At 38.4% G+C, this 26211-nt stretch overlaps 1 protein-coding gene across 2 annotated transcripts; it reads right to left on the reverse strand.

The window, feature by feature from the left end:
- Positions 1-1956: 1956 nt before the first annotated feature.
- spopl (speckle type BTB/POZ protein like) lies at positions 1957-13122 on the reverse strand. Of its 2 annotated transcripts, none has more exons than XM_022741229.1 (12): positions 12975-13122; positions 11706-11788; positions 9057-9174; positions 8329-8450; positions 7775-7926; positions 7556-7683; positions 6060-6237; positions 5430-5485; positions 5135-5257; positions 3306-3448; positions 3150-3203; positions 1957-2641 (listed from the first exon to the last, which is right to left on the reverse strand). In XM_022741229.1, the coding sequence occupies exons 3-12, from the start codon at positions 9132-9134 to the stop codon at positions 2497-2499; spliced, it is 1179 nt and encodes a 392-aa protein (XP_022596950.1). In that variant the 5' UTR covers positions 9135-9174; positions 11706-11788; positions 12975-13122; the 3' UTR covers positions 1957-2496. The 2 variants fall into 2 exon arrangements, with proteins under 2 accessions (XP_022596950.1, XP_022596952.1); XM_022741231.1 differs by having other exon boundaries at positions 9057-9177.
- Between the last annotated feature and the right edge of the window lie 13089 nt (positions 13123-26211).

Raw genomic sequence — 26211 nt, forward strand, 5'->3', positions numbered from 1 at the left:
ATTAACATCAGTAATTTACAAATGCTGAGCTACAATTTACTTTATCATCAGTGGTAAATGTCAGGTTTTGTTGCTTAAACACTCTGGACTGACAACAATTACAAAAGGAAAATTCATTAGAGATGCAAAAAACTTTTTTTTTTTTTTTTATCCGACTCCAAAACCTGTCAGTCCACAAATGCCAAATGCTCTCTCCAGCCACAGCTGATGTGTATTCCTCATGAACTATAGATGACAAGTTTCTGACCCCGCACTGGGTTTGTCAAAATGTATCCTGGGAAACAAAGGGAACTATGCAATTATTAGAATAAGGGTGAGGAAAATGTTGTAGTTAAAAACCTCTTTGAGAGTTTACCTCAGAATTCCTCCAGGGATGCAGGGAGCACCATAGAGTAAGATTTTGTCTAAACCCGTTACTTCTCTATGTAAGTCAGGACACTGTTCCCTGCTGCAGCCCCCCTTTATAGCCTCATAAAACAGACATTTTCATATTAACAAGCCCATATTCATATTCAAGCATCTAAACTTCTGACCCAGTGTCATTGTTCAGCGCTTGTTTAACGATCCAAATTACAGAACAAATTTTCAATTTTGAGAGTGCCACTGCAGGCATCTTCACTTTCAAGTGTTACGGTTGGTTGCAGAAAGCGAAGGAGGAGGAAGATAGAAGGTTGGAGAGGCGTCCTAAAGCAGAGATGGTATCAGGTATTTTCCTAGGATCTGTGCTGAGAGGGGTGGAGGAGGATCAGCAAGCTGCTGATGAAGACGTCTCTGTTCCAGCAGGAGAGAGCTGCCTCGCGTTCACTTAAATTAGAGCCTGCGCCGAACATTCGCACATAAAACGTGAGGAAAAAATGTCTTTCATGTGTCCTAAAAGGTTCAACATTAAACATGTTACTATGCTAATGCTGTTGAAGCACATTTTCTTTTGATTATCACCAGTAGTATTTTCTTATATTTAAAAGGAAAACCAGTAGAAGAAGAAAACAAATCACCTCTGCCTGACGACCACATCCATTAATATGGTCATTAAAAAGAGACGGTGCGGATAATAATCATCCTTTCACTGAAATCTCTTATCGCATTGACTTCAACAATCTCCAGTTAAAAATAAACAAACCTGGGGCACTTCATACTGCTGGAAAATGTTTTAATGGGTTAATGCAGGCATTCTTGCAGACAACAACTTCATCTTTTTTGCTTCCAACCAAAAGTAGTTTCAACATCTCAACATGACGCTGAATGATGAGTAATATCATGTAAAAATGATGCTACTCTTTTAATTTACAAAATCCTCTGAAGTGTCTGTCACACCACACTACATACGAGACGGACTGAATAAACATGACAACCCCCCCATTCAAACACAGAATAACATTGCCAGTAGAAGTGATGCTCAGCATCCTACAAATATCCAAGCATGTTAGAGGAAATTTTTGCACATACTCAATTCATTTAATTCTGCACAAATATGTCAGATAATTGCAGAAAATAAATTGTTAAAAACAAAATTGGTACTTGGACACTTTCTTTGACAATAACATGACCATGCATTAGTCTCTCCACTTTTAGTTAACCACAATATATTGAGAATATATATTTGCAAGTTGGTGATACTAAGGAAAAAAATTCTTAAAATTTAATCTATAACAGTTCACAGACGTATGATCTGGAATATGTCATTCAAATGGGAGACTGAGTAAATACTTCCATATACTTCCAATGTTCTAATATATTAGGGCCAAGGTACAGACACTTTTCTGTCTTATATGAATCATTAGGTTTGACACTGGGTCTTCATAATGGCAGATTATTTTTCCCCACAAATACGCAATAGAACAGACTTTCTTGTACACTAGTCTTCTGAAGATGGTTCAACTGTCATTTACATAGAAATGGTGCCATCAATATGGGGCATACACATCTTTTAAAAAGTGTAAAGAACTGACCTTGCACTGAAAGTGTTCATGCTTTTTAATGTCTAGTCACAAAACGGGCTAAACATTACAAATATATATAATATTTCCCATTTAGTTAAACCTTTGTTACGTTCCTATAGAACTCCATATCAAAATGACTATTCATGGGAACTAGTGCAACCTGGAGGAGGCCTGGTCTTTGTGACAAGGCAGGCACAGAGTAAAATAGACAAAGTACTCTAGAGCAGCTCCAGAGCAATGGCAGATATATTAAGGCCATTTTTAAAATTACGGGAAAAAAACAGTAGCAGACAGCTTGACTTGCTACCCGGGTTGAACAGAATTCAGCTGGGGAAGCAAAGCAAGCAAGCAACATCGACTGAACAGATTTTTTCCCAATGCATTGATGTCAGTCGTCCACGTGCCAGCCTCCCCACATTCCTGGCCAGAAAGCTCCACTCTTCTTTATTCAAGTGTGTTCAGTTTTGGTGGAAATAAGAGTGGTACCCTCACTAGTCCTTCCTTTGTAAACCCATGCTTCACACCTCCAGTAAAGTCCTGGGGCACAGTCAGGCAGTCACGACTGTTTTAGACGCTTCCTGGGAAGACCAAAGGGTGGGCACTGTGCTGAAGCCAGGGCGCGAAAGGCCTCGGCTACCAAGTGAGGATGGGACTGGATCATTGACTTCCAGCCTGCAGTCTCCATTATATCTGTAGCATGACTGTAAGCACAGGCAAAATGAAGTTAACACTCAGACATAAGATTGTGCACATTAAAAATCAATAAACATAAATGAGATTGTAATGACAAAACAAATAAAGAGGACTTTCACAGTGAAACTTGAAAAGGGTCATTAGTGCTTTATGTATGTGCATAGGTTGAAATTAATGCAGGATTATAACGTCTTCACATGTTGAATACAACAGAGACAGATTTAAGATCAACATTTCAAAGTGTCTTTTAATAACACACTACATCATCTGAAAGAAAAACTTCCCGTTGCGACCACCTCCCTTCTTTTTAAAATTCTGCAAATATTCCATTTCAAGGGTTTATGCAGGTATGAGTCTATTAATAACATGGATACAAAGATATGGAGCTTCAAACTGAAAAGGCAAATAGCACTCTGTCTGCCTGGGCTAAAACAATGAATTCTAATGCATCTGGTTGGGGGAAGAGATAAGAGTGTGTTATTAATCTTGTGTCACATATATCAGCTAATTACATACTTGCTATTCCAGTTCTTTCCATCTTTACAGCCCAGCTGTCTCAGGACACTGCACCTATGGCAAGGAGATAAAAAGGTAAGCATTCAGGGCTGGTAAACAGAAATGGCAGCAGGAATTTATCACTGGAGGTTTTTTTTTTTTTTTTGCAATACTTGCCTGTTGATAAAATCTATGGCTTGTGCTTTGAGCTGCTCGGCACTGTGCAAGTCTGCTAGGATGAGGGTGTCGGCCACATTCTCCACTGAAAGGCTGTTGCACAAGGCCTCTTCACACATGACCTTTAAACGTTCCAAAGCGTACTGGGGTGGCGGCGGGACACACACACACGCGCGCGCGCACGCACATACACAGACACAAAGAAAGCAGCAGTTACATCCTGGATTCAATGAGGATGCTCATGGTTTGAGGTTTTGTTTCAACTACTATGAGAACAAATAAAAGCTACTCATATAACATGTACTGCAATTATAAAAAAAACTGAATCACACAATTTCACCACACGGTGCGTATTTATCAATTTAACAATGATTGGGGTGATTGTTGAGGGGGAATTAAAGTTGTTGCTCAATATTCTGGTTCACTACTCAGTTAAAACACATTCATCAAATCCATGATCAGCACGATGTTCATAGCACACTTACCCTAAAAGAGGGGAAATATTTCTTTATCAACTATTGAAATGTACCGATTATAAATGCAGCCTAACATGAGCTGCACATCCACTGGCAATATGATATCACATTTTAAAAAAACGATCCGAACAGCAACATTTCATATCCGCGGTCTCTTTGAATTTATCAAGTTTTGCTCATGTGTTGCACTGAACTGTCTTATGTCAAAGTTATTTTAGAACAACATGATAAGTTAAGTGAAGTTTTTCTTAAGTCATAAAATATGTTTCCATACCAATAAACAATATATTTCCAATATTCCACACGCCTGCATAGAAGAGAAACTAACTACATCTTCAATCTGTTAACAAGAATTAGCTCTTATCTCACAGTCCCCACAGAAGTTGATTATAAGCATCAAAAACATACAGCAGTATATGTACTGAATTATATTATACAGGTGTTTCATATTTGTTTATGTCCTGCACAAATTCCTTCTAAAAATGGGGAATGAAATAGACATATATTTCTCTATAGTTTATCAGTTATGAAATGATGTCACATTAGCTGTAGGCTAACAGAGAGACAGCAAGCAACATGACCCTCCCTGACTATATCATATCTCAGCTTGAAGGTTTCAGTGATTAAGTGGCCTGATGTTAATACTGACTTGGCATAATACTTCATGATGACACACAAGTCTGAAACTGCCATAAAATAAAAAAAGGTGATATATAACTGAAAGTGCAAAAAATTCAAACTATCATATCAATTATTTTGATAAGAGCTGATGGGTCCAAGTGTTGTACCCTGATATTATCAGCCAACACAAAGAAACATTGGTTTCAATAGTTTGTTACCAAATACTTTAAACACAGTGACATGCTGTCTGACCACAGCTGAGATCAAAAGTGTTTATACCTGATCTAAGCGGCCACACTCAAAAGGTAGAGAGAAAAACCATCTGTCAAACCGGGGGGAAAATATTTATTGTTTAAATATGGGATAACAGTGCACATTTTCAGTCTCTCCTAGAAGACATTGATAGTGTTACACTTGATTGCCCACATAAAAAGTGCCACAAATGAAAAAGGAGAGCTAGAGAGAAGTGCAAAGTCCTTGTACTTTTCTCACCGCGGGGTGAAGTGTATGCCAATGTCAGACTGTTGGTTTTCGAATAGTTACAGAAATGGTCGGACAGAAACCCCATAACATGATGTTGGAGTATACAAACCATCTGAAGTCTAACTAAACACAGGATTTGTCAGGTAAGATTTTTGGCCAAACAAAGCCAGAAATAATGGAAACTGTTTCTAAAGATAAGTGGGAGGTAGATGTTTACAAAAGTATGAACAGAATTTCTTGGGTACTTACTTTATCTGCAGCTGCCAGCAAATTGTCTGCCATCTTCTCCAGGTTTGGGGCCTTTCCTGTATAGATGAAGCCCATCATTTCCTTAAAAACATCTGGGTCCACGTCACTGATGTCAACACGGTTCTGCAAAAAAAGACAAAAGGTTACTTGACTACCACCGAGTTCCGATGATCATCATTAAAAACACAACGAAAGATTTGTGTGGCATTGTACCACTGTGGTCATTAATGAACTAATGAGAATAATACAACATAACCTGTGACAAAAACTATATAAAATGACCAGTTATTCTTACCTTTTTACTTTCTTCCATTTCATGTTCGAACATAGCATTAAAGACTGGTGACCTCGCTGTCAAAGAAATAATTGGACACTGATAAATATAACAACCAGTCAACATCATATTAAGCATGTTAGCAAACCAAATCAATAATGTTTATCAAGACCTACCAACATCGTGTCATGTGACAATGAAAGGAGCCACAATAAAAAAGTATATAACAGCTGTCTGACATAAAAAAGTGCACAAAACATGAAACATTACAAGTGAACTATTACAGCTCTAAAATGCTGCAAAATCTGTACAGCTGCCACTTTGTCAGCATTTCCCCGACCGCTGCAGTTGCCACCATGTCAAATGGAAACAAGCTGCAGAGGAGAGCCAGCCTCTCAATCTCCTGGATCCTACAATCATCTGGGTCAAGCAGGGCCAAGCAGGGGTAGTGGGGTGGATTAGTGCCCACTGCAGAACTAGGCTGCCACAAATCAAGCCAGAACACAGACCCTCTGTAGCCTTTCAAGGTGCTTATGGCTCTCTACGAGAGGGCATTAAGAAGAAGCATAGACATGTCTTGCTGGAGCCAGTTTGGGTTTTTTTCTCCTGCTTGCTGCTTGCTAAAGTGCTGGTGGCCAAGGACGGTCTTACCTGCAAGGATGGATTTGTGGGCTTTGAACTCCTGCCCTCCCACATAGAGGCTGCAGTCTGTGAAGCGGGAACACTCCCATAGGTTCCCCAGGTCATCGGACAGCTGGCACTCAGGTACCTTCAGCATGTTCATGTTGGACTGGCCCGAAATGTTAACAGAGTCCTGGACAACACTTACCTGTACATGAGAAACATCACAGGGAGAATCACACACTGAAGGAGACTCATCAAGGCTAGGCAGACTAACAAATTCAGCTGCAAATATGTCTTACGGCATCAGAGAAAAATCTCTTTTTAAAGTGTGGTTTCAAGGAATCTACAGTGGGAGGTACTCGTTTGCAAAAACACAACCACTTGAGACCAAAATTAATTCACTTTGCTGAAACACCTAATTGATGAGAAAAGGCATTTGTCTTTAATTCGGATGTCATTTATTTTTCAAAGTGTCAGTTTCCCTGAAATTGCTGAATCTTTCTGGAACTGCTCTTTTGCACACTGTCCACTCCTGGCAGTATTTGGCCAATTGAATTTACATCAAAATTCATTGAAACTTAATTTAACTTGTCCCTTGAGAGAGCAATTTAGGAGACGCTTATTCTTCTTGACACACTGAATTCAATTATTTCCAGAACAAGTGTCATTGTAAATGATGGGAAAAGAGGAAGCATTCACTTCCTCAGATTTTAATGTAATTTAAAGCAAATGCCATCACTGTGTTTGTAGTTAAATGGCACTACAGCTTATACTCAGGTGTAAATGCGCAATGACAAGAATTAAGAGACTTTAGCCTTGATTCACTTAAGGTAATACTAGGAGTATAAAAGCTTCAATACCACAATGATCTGCTCTTGATGGCAAAGACTCAATGATTTGTATGCCGCATTCAACAGCAGCTCAGCAACATGACACTGGTACACAAAGGAAAATGAGGCTAACAGAAGCTGAACAGACACATTTGGCATTATGATGCTTGCCATTCCAGACTCATGTCTACTCAGCCAGTCAGCAAAGACAACAAATAATGCTACAAGCTGTGTCCGACGATACAGCATCTTTATGTCTGTTATGTAAATGATGTAAATCACATTTCTTCCCATAAATTATACACAATGACTTTTTTTTTTTGCTAACACATATCCTCGACACTGTAGTCAGTTTACTAATGATTGATCTCCAAACTCCAAATCCTTTCTATTTCACTGAACATGAAACAGGAATATTTACAGGATGGAAAGTGTCTCCAAAAAAAAAGAAAAAAGAGACAGAATTGAGAGATTGCTGTTTTCTGTGGACAGATGAGGGAGCAATGTGTGCCAGCCCAAATCAACGACCTTCCAAAATGAGCGACTGATTCAATGGGCAAAAAAGAGAAAAAACATAATCTTCCCCCATTAGCATGTCAGTAAGGCACTTTTGTAAAGTTCCACCTTCATCGCAGGTAAGGGTGAGTGACGTGTGGCTCTGTGTAAACAGGAAAGCAACAGTATAATAATTACCTCACAGAACAGGGTGAGCTTGTCATCTGGTAAGAGTCCATTGGCTTCATCGAGGAGGAAATCTCTCCTTATAAATTTTTTGAAGCCCCAATCTTTACCTTGGACAAATCTATATGCTCTTTGGCTTTCTGTAAAAACAAGAAAATAATGCCAAGTGCTGTTATTGCCTTTGAAAATAAACAGTAGTGGTGTTATATGTTTCTGTTTGCTTGTACTCACCCATTGCTTTTGTCTCCTCTCTTTTAGCATTCAACAAAGAAAACTTGAACTTTGCCCGGACTTCACTTTTTGGACAACTAACAAGTAGTAAATACAATGACAGATAGTCTTTGCTTTCATCATCAAGTCCTTTTGGATTGACTCGCAGACACCTGGGAAGTAAACACATGCCACTGCACATTAGTAATCTTCCAAACTAGAGAAGACAGTCATAAGTGCTTTTATCACTTTTGTCAAAACAACACTCTGACGAGGCTTCAGGGAAGATTTTCTCTTGTTTTGAAAAACTGTAATTATCACTTTTGTGTTCTCAAACTAAAACAAAATATTCATACTTCTCAAAATACATTGATATTTGTGTTAGGGGAAGTTCAAGAAACTGGATGTAACAAAATTGCTCATTAGAGATAAATTCAAAAATGCATTCAAGTATGGATGCGAAATTCCAAAACTCTGAAGGCCTACATTCATTCACAAGTTATTAATGATTTTCACAGAAACAGAAGCCCTGCAAATAAATGAACGTCAGGGAGAAGTTTAATCTGAGTACTAACCATTTCATTTTGTCATTAGGACCAGAGGAGAATGTTGAGCTCTTCAACACCTCACCCATTTCTTCTCTGCAAAAACTAAAGTTGTTTATGGTCCACATGTAGGAAAACTTCACAACTTTGACCTTGGAACCAGAAGAAGAAACATTCAGAACCATCAGAACAAAGATCTGCTTTTTTTTGTTTTCCATTTTCAAATACAGTGATAACATTTTACTTTGTGACGACACAGTTCACAAAGTCTGGTCTGAAAATTTATTAAGACAGGATGGACAGTTTACCTCTCAAAATTATGAAAAAAGATTCAGTTGGACTTTTTACTGTTCTGACACTTCAGTAAAGCAGGTCTGATTTTTGAAACTTAAGCCCCTACTTATGTCACAGTAGGAAGAGCCCAGTTGCAAATAATAAAACTAATGGCTGAATTCCATTTAACCGTTTGTCACAATGTCATGACTTGCTGGGACAGTTGGATAGAAAAGAGCCAATATTATCAGTAGCACCTGTTCATGTCAAACGGTCTGCTGTGAAAAGGCATTCTAACAAAAGAGGGAGAAATAAAGGTAGGACTATGAGTTGGCAAGGAAATACCAGTGCTCTGGGTTTTCCCTAAACTGTGACGTGGTTTGAAACTATTCACCAAGCTACACCAAAATCTAATCGGCATCTCAAACCTGATCTGTCACTTTTGTGTACATAACATGACACAATTAGTTCCATTATGCCCATACCTGTGTGTAACACCAGCTCTCTGCCACAGGTCCACTTGACATCTCCCCAGGAGGAGGAGGGGTGGGAACCCGTGACATCACCGGCTTCGGAGTACCACTCACTCACGTCCTTAAAGCACTACTTGTTCCAAGACAGTAAGTAAATATCATTATTTTGGCACAAAATTAAAAGCATACATGTCAGTTATTAAATAAATTTACTTTTTTAACCAATGGTTTAATGTGCCTGGACAGAATAAACCTAGCAAATAAATTCTCAAGATGGCAAAATGGCAGGAAATGGAATCAGCTTGTATTCTGATTATGATGCAAGAAAAGGAGTATGCACTCTCACTGCAAAGAAACAATGTGAATTCAGTGCAGTTCAGTGCACAAGTGTAGTGATAAGTGATGCAAATGTATCCATAGTACACAGAAAATTGTGTGGTCTGTGCTAAAATCAGTACCTACTGAAGTGTAAAATGCATTACTGACACAGCTTCAGTAAATCTGCAGTCCCTGTCCATGGCCACATAAATGCACATCCTCACAGCTATTCCTCCACATCATCAGACATAAATAAATGTGAAACAAGGAAATGAGCAAAAAAAGACATCCAATCAAATGACAATGCTGACATACTGCATACAAAGCATGTTTGGGCAGTTGGCATGAAAAAAAAAAAAAAAAAAAGCCAACAAGAAAACCAACAGTGGAGAACTGCATCCAATGTTCATGTCCTTGAAGGTAAAAGAAATGTCATTAATTTCATCACCCCCCACCCCCCAACACTTCATACTAGGGGAGTTGCAGATATATCTTGCAAATCAATTTCAAATCAATCAATATTCTATTACACTTGAAACTATTGAAAGGTGAAGCAAAAACTGATGTGTTATTTACAACTGAGGAAAAATACTAAATTTCACAGTTTCAACAATTATTTAAAAAATTTCCTGGCACTTAACACAAAACAAATACCTAACTACAGCAAAATATAAAATCATCTCCTTCATTTATTGTACTGTAAAGCTTTTTGCCATAATTCTGGCCGACTAGTAATGATCCATTTTTCATGAGGGAGAAATACATAACATAATATACAACATAATATTGCAGATACATCATACATATACAACAGACAAAACGACTTCAAATTAAGTGACATTAAGTGACCATAATGATGGTGGCATAAAAGAATGAAAATAAACACAGTACAAATTTGGACTGTTGTCAATTACAGCGATGCAGCTAAATGTATGTATGCTCTGTGCAGCTTAAACTCATCATGCCAGATGGGGCAGTCTGCTAATCACAAATTAACTGTGACACCGGGGAGACATTCTGTTACACTTTGCCTTTAGTCGCCACTTGTGTAATCATGTGCATAGATTTTCGCATAACTCGAGTATAGTCTCAGATTCATTTTGTAAATAAACAAAAGAAGAATGACACATATGGATCGTTATCTGAACAATTTAACTCTGGATAATTTAACTGAAAACATGCAGTCGAAAAATAACTTCTCATGTCATGCTCTTGACTCAGTGGTGAGGAGAAGAGGGAAGTTACCAAACAGCATTGTTAACTAACAACTGGCCAGCAAGACTGTCCAGATAATGCTGATAAAGCAAACGTAGCATGTTGTTTTAGTCACACAACAGCTATCTTTCATGCCCAAACATGAAATGCACATGTTCGGTAAAGCATTTGAAAGTGTTTTACATTCCCTCCTCACCTGAGACTATGGGGAATGTCTGCACATTTCATTTCACCTTTCCTACAAAGTGAACTTCATGTCAAAGCCTCTAAAACCCTATCATCCCTCTGATCAAGCCATCTCAGAGTAAGGGTATTTCCTGTTACTCTTAAAAGATATAAACTTGGTCCAGAATGTTGAATATTTTTTGAAAACTGGCAAATGAGAACAGAGGTGAAAACCTACAAATAACACAACAGTATCCTTCCTTTAAAAACATACTGTACACAAACTTTTAACATATTGTACACAAATACACTGCTTGATGCAAGAATTACAAACAACAGAGATGTATCAATGGGAAAATGACATGAAGACATCAAAGCCAAGAGAAAGGATGACACTGCTGAAACTACTGTTCTTCTACCAGCTCTCTCCCCAGAAGTTCACTTTCCTGTGAGTGTCTGACAATGTGATTTACAATATACATCACAGAATCCCTGCTTCTCTGAGTAAAACTGAACTACACGCACGCACACGCACGCACACACACACACCTAACATGACTGGTTGTTTCTGTTTATGTATTCTCTATGCCACACGTCTATCTTTTTCCTTTGCTTAAATTGAAATTTTCTTTCATTTATCATTTGTTTTTTTAATGTTCTATTCAAGGCTAAACATATTTAGAATGTGAGACAATGTGCACTTATGACCAAGCAAGCAGGGACTACAAAATGATATCTGTTTCTGCTAATAAGTTTTACACTTAAAACCCCCCATCCATGATTAAAGACTTTCAAGTCACATGAAGGATTATTGATGCAGTAGAGAAATATTGGGCTAACAGGCCTTAAATTCAACAACTGTTTGTACAGTACACTGCTGCAGCCTTCAGATATAATGGTTATATGTGAAATGCATGCATGGATCATGTAACATAAGCAATGAAATTAAAACGTTCTCATCACCTCTTGATTGGTTGAAATGTACAATGATGGAGTTTTTCTAAGTTATGACTGGATCCTTCATGGCCCCATCTCCATGTACCACTCTAGAGATAAAGAAACCAAGATTAGACCTTGAAAATCAAGATGAAGTGCTACTACGTTACTGAAGCATCTGGCATTAAAGTCACACTTCTCACAATAAACCAGAGCTGTCACATCTACCAAGGGATATCAATCATCCAAGTGACACCACTAGAGAGCTTTCAAACCATTCAAGAATGCCACGTTATTAAAAAAAATAAGGTGATCAGAGACCAGATCGTTAGCTCACACAGGCAGTGTAGGCTTTGCATACCTGGCCATGTTCAATATTAAATCATTTTTTTATGCTTTAACGTAAAGACATGCCTATAACTGATTACTCGGCCCATAAACCAGTCAGTTAAATTAGCTAACTCAAGACTCACCGGCAACTTTGTTTGGCTAACACGTTAGCTGGGTCGTGCCACCTCGCCTTAACTACAACAGAAGTGATGCTATCCGGAAAGGCATCTAGCTAGTTTGCATTAGTTGAAAGTTAAATGGTCGTATCCTAATTGAGCTACACAGCTTACTCGAGCCTAACATTGTATGCAATACGAGATGTAAGCAGATGTGACTACGCTTAATACAAAAAATCGAAATCAGCAGAAAGCAACAGCTCAATGTTAGCGTAACATCAGCTAAAGTGTCAACACTAATTCCCAAACCATCAATATCGCTTCACGATATCTCCTCTTTTAAACGCTTATGATGGTTAGCTAAGAATGGCGTTAATAATCCAAAAGGAGAACAATTAGATTTCTCGAATCTGTCAATTATGTGTGCAATACGTATTTAGCTAACCCAAGCTAACATGAATGTTCTCATTAGCAAGATTAATGTTAACTTCACTTTAGCCTTGGACCGCAAATGTTGCTAACACTGATCAGCTAGCTTGTTAACAATACATCCGTCCACATACAACCAGTCGGACTTACGTTAGTTAGTCCTCTGTTGCAACATAAAGTAGCTAACGACACCTCAACTTAAACTGTTAATGTCCCGTATAGACCCCGCATTACCCAGTGTAAAACAAAGGGCCTTCACTGATTCCTGTGGCAGGATGCTAACTAACCAAGCTAACGTAAACCCTCACGTTTTGGTACAGTCTGCTGGTGGGAAAACAACGGCGGCTAAATAGCAGCTAGCCAAAGCTAATCTCTGCACTGATGCTCACAAAAAGTTTAAAAAGACATGGTGACGGCGTACCTTTCAATTTCATACTTCCGTATATATCGGATAACGCATATAGCTTTGTGTCACACTCGCTCCTTTCACCCTCGGTTACTTTAAACTCTTTTTCACTCAGTCTCTTCACAAGGCTTCTTTGTCTAATTTATATCTGTGCTAGCTTACATCTGTCTAGCTGGCTGGTATCTTAACAGGCTAGAAAATATATCTGTGGCGCATGCGCGCAATTTGGATAACATCCTGGTCCATCTCATTTTTTCAGCAGATCCAGACAACTACTTCTATTATTACTGCTACTACCACTGTAGTAGTAATAATAATAATAATAATAATAATAATAATAATAATAATAATAATGGAAGGTAATTGGGTGCATTAAATCAATAGCACTTGTTTCTATTCAGCCAAACTTTGTATTTAAAAAATACTGGTACATTGCTATTTTAAAGAAGCAAAAAATACATGCAGTAGTTTGACCTAGTTCCACATAAACCTTAAAATCAGTAAATTTGAAAGGGACCAATCTCCGGATTAAATGCTTTTATTTTGATATCTGAGTACAGTTACCTGCTTATCTCTACACGTCTAAAAAGAATATATGAAATGACAGACTGTTATATTTTGGTATTTTCCATCACTCAGTCAGATGTAGTGTATGTGGATGTCCTTCTTTTTCACTCCTCTGTGTAAATAAATAGATGATAAGGCTGATTTTTTACAAAAACAAAACAAAACACATACTCCCTAACAGGATATTTTTGGAAGTGGTGCCTTTCAGGCCGGTCCTTGCATCCTCGTAAGGGTTGATATTATACATATAAATGTAGGCCTATTCATTCACATTGCACTTGAGGGTCCTCATATGGAATGGAATGCAAACAATTCATATGTTGAGAGTAGGTGTGCTCATCATCTGCCTATTATATGCCTATAATTGCCCATCTTCATAGGCTACAGACATAGAAAAAATAAGTAAAGAAAGGAGTCTCCAAAGATAAAACCCCCAAATGCAGCTCATTCTCAGCCACTGTCTCTTCTGTCTGCCTCTGATGTTTCTCGTCTAGCAAACACAAAGCAGCTCGGGGTAAGTCATTCTCTGAAACAATACGCCATAAAGACTCCCTGTAGGCCGGTGATAACTAATTCCCTTTCAGATGGATGGACATTGTTCTGCACTATGAGCGATAAATGGCTCCTCAGAACCAATCAGTCCACATTCATGGACAAAGTATGGTACAGTCGTTTGGATTTTTGCACTTCAGAGTGATGACAAACACCAAAACACCTAAGTAAGCCAGTTTTGGTTTGGTAAAATATACTGTAAACACAGCAGCAAAATGTCACATTTTGATACTGGGGCCCACATCAAATGTCTTTAATACCATAGTGATGATACAGTGACCCATCTTGAAGTAGAAGGGATGGATGATAAGATCACAGTTGAAGAGATAAAGGCATACTTATCAGGAATTTAAATCAGTTTAATTTAAGGGCAGGGAGACAGGATTTGCTGAAAGTGTCCACAGACAACACAGTCAAGCAATTCAAGAAAGGCATGGCTCGGGAATGATCATCTAATTGTATTTATTTTGTATTTAATTGTCTAGCACTGAATTAGTGTGCACGCAGCACAATGTGTGCATATGGACACCTTTTAATACAAATTCAAAGCTTTTTTTCAGGTTCACTTCAGTTTGATTGTCGTGTTTCTATTCTTAGTGCATGTTTGGCTTCAGAATGAATGGCAGTGAATACCTGTTCTGTGTCTTTGTCCTATCTGATATGTTCCTCAAGTATGAATAGCCTTCTGCATGAATATCTCCTTAAACAATGGCTGTGACAGTCCTCCACCTCCAATGTACAATACTGTTCTAATTAAGAAGATCTCAAACTACCACCAATATTATTCCTGGCAGGTATTCAATGCCCGCAGTGATGAAGACTGATAGAAACAGAACTTATGAGCAGGAAGAATAAAAAAAACTACAGTGACAAGATGAGCCCCAGTGACCTTATCAGAACATGGTCATGTCGAGAGAAAAATGGAGTCTGACATCGGTCACACTCTTTTTTTTCTCAGTGACTTGGAAATCAAGTCATCATACTGAACAAAGGAGATGATAGAGCCCAGAGATTCCAGTTTCATCTAATTTGATTAAATCTAAGTAATAAAATACATGGTAATATCCAAATGTTGAGAAGATGGAAAACAGCCATTAGTTGATCAGCTTATCAGCAGTCCTGAAAAAGATTTTTTATTCACAATAGCTTCCTATTGTTAAAGATGAATATATCTTTTCTTCTTCTTTTCTTCTGAGGTAGTGAATTAGTATTTTGTGAAGTGCTGGCATTTAAGTTTTAGTAGTATGTGTTTACTTGCCTTGTCTACATCTACACATATGTATTCAGTGCTCCTTTCAGAAAATGAAATGTATCCTTTTGGTTTCTTCTGTGATTATTTCAGTGGATAATGGTTGAATTTTGGTAAAAAAATTGCATTTTTTGATGTTAGACTCTGAGGGACTGACAGCAAAATGTGACATTCATCTGTGAATTTTGAGATTACTGGGATTACTATTATTATTATTATTATCTGTGTGTTATCTATGAAAATAAGAATAAATACACCACAAAACATCAAAATAAGTTCTGAATGTTTTAGCTGTGGATTTTTTTATTTGAATACGGCCGAGTAGCATGATGAATCTAATCCCATTTTAATGAAATGCCAATAATTCTGTAGGCTGTCATTAACTTTGTCTTCCGAATCACCTTGAATCTCCTTCCCAAACTAATCACAGTGATTGTCAGAAAATGTATGGAATATTTCATGAAAAATATGCAAAGTGGAAAATTAGTATCTCCCTCTGCTAAGAACATAAATTTAGTCTCTGTAACATCCAAGGTGTCCTTTACCTCCTGTATCAGAATTTGATGTAGTTCACACTTGTTTTGAAATATGCACACCTCTCATGTACATTCTGGCCTGTGTTAATGAAACTGAAACACATGTGACATATTCATCTTTATCAGTTTGTGCGAAACATAAGCAGCTGGGGGAAGTTGTTGTAAGGTTCAGCTGGCAAGAAAAAAAGTCAAACATCATGTTGCTTCATGGAAGCCCACTCTCTACTATTATCTTCAAACTGAGGTTATGTACAACAAAGTACAGTTGCAGTGGCAGCTGAAGTCCAGCAGAATTTCTGTGTACTATGAATTTCACAGATGGGCTGCTAGTCTAGAGTTGAAGTGCTCATAATCCACGGACAGATTTCTGAATAACCTTATAATACATAATGAGCTTGATCCAGTGGAATCCATTTTTCCCTCATCAACTGCACATACAGCTCTTCAATTACAGTATCAATTGTGTTAAATGTGCAGTGCAGTGTCACACAGAGGACTATAGTTATGCACTGGATATTCATATCTTCACCTTTTTGAAACGCATTGATAATCCAAAAATTCAGACACAAAAAGTTACGGTTTCTAAATAAACGTCCAATTCCAGTGTCTGACAGGAGGTATAAAAAAAATGTATTCAGTCATCGATGAATGTCTGTGTTTGAATTTTGAACACAATACCACTCTCAGGACAGATATTTAAAATGTGAAGCTCCATTGAGCCTGGGCACTGAGCCAGGAGTCCTATACTTAGATATAATCACTGAAAAGGGTTTTAAAAAACGTTTTTCCCCTTATGTGCTTGACTCCCTAAAATGACAAGAAATTTTGCTTCCTTCAGGGAGCTGGTTAGATTCAGATAACTGAGCTGTTCAGCAGACAGTTACACCTATAACATGATTTCCTACAGTCTCATGTATTATACTTTGTAAAATAAAACAAGTAATAGACCCCAAAAACTGTTTTTAGCATGTATAATTACATTGTAATGTTACTTTCTGTCTGCCCCTTAATTACACCCTGTGAGTGAGTCTGACATGGCCAAAAAACCAAGACCTATTTAAAAATATGTCAATTCAGAACTACATTTGTGTGATGAGCCAGAGTTACAACACCAGAGTTTAACACCAGAGTTGGCAGAAAATTAACTGTGAGTAGACTGCATGAGGGTGTGAGTGTAATGAAACTCCAAACAAGATTAAATTACACTTGTTTCCATTTTCGTTCTTCTTCATTAAGTGGTTTCCTTGTTTTCCTTCCCAACAATCTTTGAGCCTTTTCAGGATTTTGACAGGGCTGATTATACAGCATGAAGCAGATGCTCTGTTGCCAAGATGTCCATTGACAATTATTGCTATTCTTCATAGCTCATTTCCCATGGAGCAGTGAGAGAAATTGCACACTGGCTCCATGTTATTAATAGTGCCGCTTGGTATGGAAATGAGACACTAATTTATCCAAAACGCACATTTTTTTCTGGTTTGATTATCAAATGAACTATGACATTCTTGAGAAATTGAATCACAGTTATTAGTTTTAAGATGAACACATTTCAACCACATTCTTTTCATATTTCACTTGATTAAAGAGAACAAACCTAATGTGATCATTTGTCCATGATTCTTTGTATATTTGACAAGCCGATCTTGTATTGAACCAGTTGTGCATGTTTGTTTGTGAATGTTGCTCAAATGGCAGACTACAACTACATCTGGTTAGTCACTCTCTTTATGGGGCAGTGATAACAGGGATGGAAATGAACAGTTCAGTTTTGCCACATTTTACCTCCAAAAACACTGGAAAAGTAGTTTGACTGTTTATAAATAACTTTTGTGCAAGATTTACAGTGAAATGCAGTAACTTTATAATGGTTATTTTTTTCTTGCAACAGATGATAAGATGTACTCTAAATGCTAAATCTAAATGACAATAATAAATCTTCATATTAAATGAAAATGTAAAATCCAAATATTTACGTTAAATCTTTATATTTGATATTCAAACCCTCAAACCATTGAATCCTGTAAATATACTTAATATAATAATATAATCAATATATGTTGAGCCACAACCCTGTTAGGTAAACATATATTTGAAAAACTGATTAGTTCATCATTCACAGTATCTCTCATATTATTCTTATGCTTCTACAGTGCAGTGCAGACAGTATTCACACAATGACACATGTTTTGTCAGTTTTCATTTACAATAATGACAAAGTCAAAGTGCCAAATTATAGACTCAGATTCGACTCAGATGAAGGGTAAATTGTATCCCTCTCTGTCCCCTAATTATAAGACAACAAAATGTAAAAGATGAATGAAATAAAAATTCACTTGCAAATCATTTGCAGTAAATAAGTGGACAGACTACATAACAGACACTTGACACTGCCGCAGTCTTCACCTCTTGCTTGTTTTGGTTGTTTTTACCTTCAGTCTTGTCTAATCCTCACTTGGGTGGAGGCAGCAGACAGAGTGGACCAGTCAAGGACATTTTCGCTTTTGGAGCATCCTTGGTTGCCATGTCTGAATGAGATCACTCTATTAAATTTGGATGGTTGTGTACAAAATGCTATGAGTTTAATTCTGTCTCTCATTTCAGATGTGAACATGAAGTACTATGTAATTAAATGTTATCATTCGCTGTCATCCATAGATGGTATGTTTCATCTGTGCATAAATTGTAAAAAATATAGGTTTGGAAGCTTGAACTGGTGCTATTATGTTCCTATTTGAAATATTTTAGATGTATTCATTTAGAAATTGGCATTTGCATTATAATCAATCATTTTTAGAGGCAAAGCATGAAAGCAAGAAAATCTGTCTGTTTTTTTTTTGTTTTTTTTGGGGGGGGGGTTTTGTTAAATATTAACAGTGGCAAAATGAGGCTGTTAAATCTGAGCAGGCACTGTTGTACAGTCAGCGTCTCATATTTGTAAACAACATGCCGTCTGTCATCTCAGGAGTGAGGTTGATTGGGTGCGAGAGTTGAGGGAGGAATAAGACATCATGACTTGATGACGAGGCGTCTCATTCCTCAAGCAGGGAGCTCACGATAACCTGTCGTTCTTCTGGTCTGCTACACCTGCACGCTAACTGGCTGCTGGGACCGGCTTCTTCCTCACAAGCTCCTGTCTTCTCTGCCCTTTCATCTCCTCGCTCCACAAAAGAGAGTTTAGAAGTCTTTTATCTATGCCTGGGGGTACAGTTCCTTGTCTGCCGAGAGAGGAATTCAACCAATTAAGCCTGTGCTACTATGCTTATGAACCAAGTATCACAGGAAGGGCTCTATGTTTTTCAGTATTTCACTCTGCATAATTGGCAAACCGCTTGTGAGTCACCAAGAACTTACATAGTAAAATTTAACACAACCTGTTGTTTTACTGTGTGTAAATGTGGCTCCTGTATTGTAGTCTCAAGGTTATACTCTGCATTATCATGATTAAAAAATGCTGGCTCGCTGTTAGAACTGAATTTCGACAGAATTTCATTTTCAAAAATAGGATAGTTAGAGTTAGTAGGACATTCTCTTTCCTGACTTTGATGATCAGTCTGACAGGTGTAACATTACATACAGATCTTGCCATCAGGAACATCATGGATTGGAAGCCCAGCAGTCTAGGACACATGTAACCTCTCTCTCTCTCTCTCTCTCTCTCTCTCTCTCTCTCTCTCTCTCTATCTTTGTATTTTCCTGTTACTCTCCGAATATATGTACAATGATGGTGAAATGCTATTTAAATCTTGTCTTAAGTTACATTTTATAGCTTAAAATATTCCTGTGTGGGATGGTACTTGAAATCCTCTGAACTCTCTCCACCCCTCTTTCTTGTATTCACTCCTTGTATATTGCATTTGCAAAGCACACAGTTGTGCGCTGAAGAGATACCCAGTATGGATGCATTACTGAGAGACTGTCGGTGAGCAATTGCTGATCCTGGGGAGTGATAAAGAGAGCTGGGCTGTCTGAAACCTGAAAAAAGAGGCTGGAGAGAGTCATGGAGCGCATAGACCAGGAAGGTCACCAGCTGCCAAAGAAGGGGCAGACCATGTCCAGAATGCCCTCGGCTTCTCCTCTATTTACTGACACTAATGACATTGGGAGCCTGCGGTGGAAGAGCGTATCAGTAAAAGGAAGAAGTATGTTGAGGACAAAGAAAAAACTGCCGTCTGAGGCGAATGAACGCTTGACTGATTCGAAATCATGACACTGTGATCTTGGCCTTTACACGTGAACTCCACAAGTGGATTGATTAGAAGATATGCAAAAGCGATAATCCGCTGGACATCCTCACTATCGCTATCTTTGCATATGGTCATTTTAAGGACGCGCTTATCTCTGGCACCAGAATTTACCATGCTAATAGATTTATTTTCTTACAAACCTTGAGAATCAGTCCCCAATGCATTTGCATTTGTTTCTGGATGCACATCTAAAACTCGCATTAACTGAACTGAGAATTGTACATTTAATTTGTTGAGCTCAAATAAAGCATAATGACTGAGTGTCGGAAGCACCCAGTGTGTTTCATAAATCAGTACCTTCAACACGGTTGTACATTCATCATTTCTCCTCTCTTAGCGCTCTGTTTCTTTGGGATTTGACAGACAATTGGATCTGATTTTGGATCTCTTTTCTTGTTCTGGCCTCCAGATTTTCAGCAGTGTTTAGTCACTTGTTTATGTGCAGGCTTCCCCCAATCACATTTCTAGGCAGGTGCATGGCTGCCCTCCACAAATTATGTCCAGGATAATTTCATATTGATTAATGCAGATGCGTTCCTCTTGGCTCTCATACCCTACCTGCAGTCTATTTGGTATAAATTACTGAAGCCATTTTGCTGCACAAAGCCAGCCCTCTCCAATAAGGTGCTGGCTCATGTGTCGACTGGGGCCCCCAAACTACCCCTCTGCCTGCAGGAACCACTAAAGCTTTTAATTGCCTTCTGTGCAAATGGTCCTTATGCACTTGATAAAGTATCTGGAAAGTCAGGCATCAGGCACGGGCTGGTAGCGGCTTAGGGGAGTCTGTGCACTTGCAGTATGAGATAGAAAGTGTGTGTGAGAGATAGGGAGAGAGAGAATGAGAGAGCAATACAAGTATATAGATAGTGAGACTTAGTGATGGCTGGTTGGTGAATCCTAGCCATGATATTACAACCTTTATGAGCATGGTGTTAAAGTTACCCTTTATGAGTGCAGTCACCGCTCAGCAAAATACTTGAATGGCCCAGCTAGTGGCCCGCAGGATTATTTCCTTCTGTGTACATTCGCTACAGTAGAGTGGCTGATAACCCTGGGTAAAGCGATAAACAATCAAAGTGCGGCTTCAGTGGAAATGATTGCATTCTGTACCCTGCCCCAGAGATGGGGGCCATTATTAACGTGGGTCCTGTCCTGACAATGCTATTTTCTGGAAGGTAATTGCAGATTCAGATCTCTGAGAGCGCCTGACTGAGAGTAAATGCCACCTCTTTAATTATGGTCTCCTCCACGTCTCCTCTATTGAGCGGCGGAGATGTCTATCGCTCCACGGGATCCTGGGGAAAATGACTCTAATGGGAAATGACCAGTGTCTGGGAAGCAGGCTCAGATTAGAAGCGACATTTCTAATTGATGGCTAAAGAAATCCCTGGCCGGATGACTGGGAAAAGTCACTTTGGAGCAAATGTAATTGGAGTGATTGGACTTCTAACAAGAATCTGTGGATAATCTCTACTGATTTAAGCCTGTGCTAACGCAGACAACAAGCTCAACAACAGACAGCGCAGCATGCGCTACTGAAGAAATTCACCAAAGTCTTCATGCTTCATACTGTATAGGGTCAAGGTGACATACAAAATTTAACAATGTATTGTGTTTTTCTTTTCAAGGTGACATGTAGGGTGGCTACGGTTGGGACCATCCATGTGAATTAATATGCACAATGTGGTATCGTGCATTTGTAGCTCCAAGGTACGAGCATGGCTCTCACTTAATTATCATTTTTATCCTACAAGCTCTTATCGGGCGAATGTCGAATCAATTATCAACATTTTCATATAAGTCAATTTTATTGACTTATATAGGAGACATTTGCTACATGTATCAGGACTTTCCATTAAAATACAACTGAGAGTCGTTCTCTATCTAATGCATTGGATGATGCATTGCAAACCACTTAGTCCCCTTTTTACCCTGCATAGTTTTCAAAAGTTTACAAGAAGATACTTACTAAGACCATTCAGGGAATACAGTGTTAGTGGTGAGTGGCTATTAAGGGTTAGGTTTTCCCATTGCTGTATGTATGTAAATAAAAAAGACAAGGTCAGAAAAAGTCTAAAAATAGTTGGAAGATTGCATCACATTATAATATATTTATTCATTGGTAATTAAAGTTGAACACCACAGACTGACGCAATGTCAAAGCAGCAGTAAGTTGCTAAACTTTGAAGACATTCAGGCGATTTCACAATCGCTGCAGATCATGTGAAGGATCATTACCTTACAGGTGAAAATCCCAGTTTGTTGTAGAACTGGACAATCACAGAAATAATCAGTAATCATTCCAATTTTAGAAATATTTTTTAACAGACAGTATTTGCATTTAATGTCAAGTACAGACAGTGGCAACAGTAGTGAGGAATGGCATTATTTTAGAAAACAATGAAAAGCTCTTTGTATGTATAATAGGTTTGATTTATCAATGATGATGTTTGAACTCATTTACGATTTCATAGAGGCGCTTCACTCTGATTATTATTACTTTCTTGTATTAGGCATCTATTTATATCTGCAGTAACACCTTGTGCAGCTTCTGTGTCACTAGACCTTTAAGACTGTCTGCAGGCTGTTGTTTTGTGGATGTTCACCAGTTCTTGTATCCATCACTGCTTTCTGTCAGTGGTAACAAATCTGCTGCTCTTTTCCGACTGTCCGGTCATTAGTTGACATTCTGGTGCAGGGCAACAGGATCTCTGAGGTTCTCCAACTGGTGCAAAATGTTGAAATGACAAAGTAATAACAACATCTGTCTTGTGTCCGGTGGTATTGACATAACATTACAGGTACCAAATTGTTTGTGTTGTGAAGTGTGTCTCGAAGATACCTCAAGCTTATGGCTCTTACAGCTCCAGACAGTGTCAGGTTTTCAAGAGTTGATGGCTGATGATGGTTGGCTAGCAGACAAATAGATAATGGCGTGACAAATGACAAAATTTCCTCTGATACTTGACTGGCTTAAAAGTAACCTTTCCAAGATTTTTGTCTAAAAATACTGCAGCGAGAGACTCACCAGCCAGTTAAATAAACTTCATAGAACTGTTTATACAACTGAAATTCTATTGTCAAACTATGGATTTATCCTAACCCCGCAGTTTCCAGCTTGGAGGTCGGGCCTGTTCAAAGGATCACAAGAGAAATCTTAGGCAGGCATGTTAGTATGGATGGGGATTATATTTACATTAAACTCATGGTGCTAGTAAGCTGCAGTTGTTAAACCGCAGCAAACAGCTTTCATTTCAACTGAGAAACATTGACGGTTGCTGGCTTCAAATGAGAAACCTGCTTTTGTTTCTCTCTGTATGAAATCAACGACCAACTGACTCAAAAATGACTAAGAATTTTGAGAAGCATTCAAAACGTATTCAATCAAACAAATGAAAGGAAGAAAATTACTATTTGGACGACCAGACGATAAGACATTGACATATGCAGCTGCTGTGGGTCACAATTAGAGATCGCTTTATTTAAAGGGGTGAGAAAATGTGACTCACTAACAGTATCCACTGTTTAACTGATTTCCTTTAAAGAATAACAAAGCACCCAGATTGTGCTGTCACCAGGATTTCTGGAATCTGAGGTTAAAAATTTAAGTTACCCCTCTCTGCCATTTGTAGCTGTGGATGTTAAAAGTTGCTGGGTGTGGCTTTGATCAATGGAAACTGCCCCCTCAGTGCAAACACTTTATTCACTTCCCAAAATGAAATATGTGAACTCTCCTTCTCACATATTTTGAAATTATTCTCAATTCTACCTTCTCTCAAAGGTCAACATTCACATCTTATTCAATGAGTATTTACTGACCTTGTCACCTACTTTGTATTGTGTGTGGACAAATGAATTAAGATTCAAGGACCCCGGTAATGGAAAAGTGTTTTAATTTCCCCCTGACATTAAGATGTTGTGCCTCATAGGCATTTGGTGGCACATTACTCGGCGCCTGCTCTCTGGCTCTGCCATTGCCCCCCATGTTCCACTTAAACACTTCAATCACAGCAAAAGATCAAAGGAGCTGTTAAACTAATCAAGTGGAGACACAAGAGATGAAACTCCCCCTGTATTCGCTGTTTTCCCCATTAGCACTCTCCCTCTCTCACTCCCCTCCTATAACCCTATTAACGAACACTGTAAATTCAAGGAGGAGGTTTGCTGGCTCAATTGTCTGCAACATATATAGAGCAAACAACGATTCTAAACAAATGGGCGTGTATTCTCTATGAGCTGCATTATTGAACAAGGAGCGAGAATCATCTGCAGTGCCCAGGGAACAACAATTTCACCATCATCCTCTGCACTTGACACATAATACCACGCCGCACCTGTATTGTACTGCATAGAATGAACTTACAGCTATTATTGGTGACAGCTCCATTAAGACCGAGTGTGTTTCGTTCTGCAACAAGCAGTCTGCAATTGCATCAGATCAAAAGAACGCCTGTACTTTCTAGTATTATTAAATTCTAATGATACAAGTAAAGCCATAGGCAATAAGTGCTAAAATGAAATGAATATATCTGACAGTAGAACATTTATAGGATTCAGATCTATATCTCCTTTCAGACAGCAAGCTTAGGAAGTGAAAGCTTTCCTCTGCAAAATAACCTAAGAAGACAAGACCCAAACTGAATCTGAAGCCGTATGGTTTCATAATAAAACACTCTGAGGTTGAAGGACAGTCTATAGTGATCCTTAAGCGTCCATACTCCAGCTTAATAACACCCTGGTACAGACCCTCTGCCACTTTTCTCTGGCTCTGAAAAGGCTGCCATATTGGATAATAACTTGTTATCAAGCACCTGAAAAAGAGGTGCGTTTTGGAGGAAGAGGTCAGGAGGTGAGCTTCCTTTTATTTTCTCCCACAAGAAAACAATCTCAGAGATCTAACACATCTCATTTGCTGTTAATTCAAAAAAAAAAAGTTTAATAAAGGTTTCAAGAGGCTGAAAATCTCTTAAAAACAATAAATAAAAAAAACCCCAACAAAACATCTGACCATTTGCAGCCTTAATACAAGAATATAAAGTGGATTCGGGTTCAGTGCTTCTCATAAACTCCTGAGTGTTGTGCTACATTTAATAAAGCAGGAGATATGCTTTGTATATATCATCGTCGCTGCAGGCCATTGCTCTTGTGCACAGTAGAACATGATGACATCTTTGAGAGCTTCATCAAGCCCAGACTTATCATTTGTTTCAAGTGTGACCTATATACCAGCATCTTGTGCCAGCGTAAGAAATCATTTTGCTTTAATGCAGAAATGTAATGTACTGGAAAAAGGGTTAATTTGACAGGTCTTTACGTTTCAATCACTAATTAAGTGGTTTCATTTAGGAGCCTAAACAAAGCAAACAATCAGTCAATATATGCCATTGCAGAAATAAACATCTGCAGCAGAAATGAACCAATTAATGGTAAAACACAGAAACCCATTAGTTTAATGGGGAAATTACAAAATAGAATAGTGCCTTGGGTGTTTACGCCATTGTCCGTTTGTTTTGTTAGTTTTTACTGATGATAAATGTGTCTGCATTAATAATATGACTGCATTTAATCTTTGTATTTTTAGTTGGTTTCTTAACTCTGTTATCATAATTGCAATACTCATTCTATTATTGAATGGTGTCCGGATGAGATTAATTCACTCATGAAACATTTTAAACAATTAAGTAAATTTTGCATTTCTAGCTCACAGAGAAGGGTTTTCAGGACACGGTCTTCCATCCGAAGATAGAGAAGCCTGAGAACAACAATTAAAAGCAGAAAAAGTACATGGAAGAAAGAGAAGTTTCAATCTGATTATAGAGGAGGGAAAGTAGCTCCTGACAAGGCACATAAACTCTTTGGAGCTGTGCTGTGAGTCTCCTTCTGCCAGTCCTTTCACAAGGAAGTTAATGATGCTGGCAAGAAGATGAATCACCTCAGACAGCACACAGAGCAGCTCTGACAAGTGAGCACCGGCGAGTCTGACACCTGCAAGTACCAGAAGAAAGACTAATAGTCATGTCAGCTGCTACCTGTAGGAGTTGAGCTATGTCTGTCTGTGCTGAAAGAAACTGTCCCTCTTATCGTAGGTGAAAAGCAGCCTGAGG

The sequence above is a fragment of the Seriola dumerili genome, unplaced genomic scaffold (assembly GCF_002260705.1).
Source record: "Seriola dumerili isolate Sdu_G_001 unplaced genomic scaffold, Sdu_1.0 BDQW01000052.1, whole genome shotgun sequence".
Taxonomy (NCBI): domain Eukaryota; kingdom Metazoa; phylum Chordata; class Actinopteri; order Carangiformes; family Carangidae; genus Seriola; species Seriola dumerili.

What these genes read in the sequence shown, in the direction of transcription:
- spopl (XM_022741229.1), bottom strand. Translation starts at nt 9,134, where the DNA reads ATGTCACGGGTTCCCACCCCTCCTCCTCCTGGGGAGATGTCAAGTGGA. An exon ending in TGCTGGCAGCTGCAGATAAA is followed by an intron (nt 3,449 to 5,134) that starts GTAAGTACCCAA and finishes CCGCCACCCCAG; the next exon opens with TACGCTTTGGAACGTTTAAA. An exon ending in GCCATAGATTTTATCAACAG is followed by an intron (nt 3,204 to 3,305) that starts GCAAGTATTGCA and finishes TCCTTGCCATAG; the next exon opens with GTGCAGTGTCCTGAGACAGC.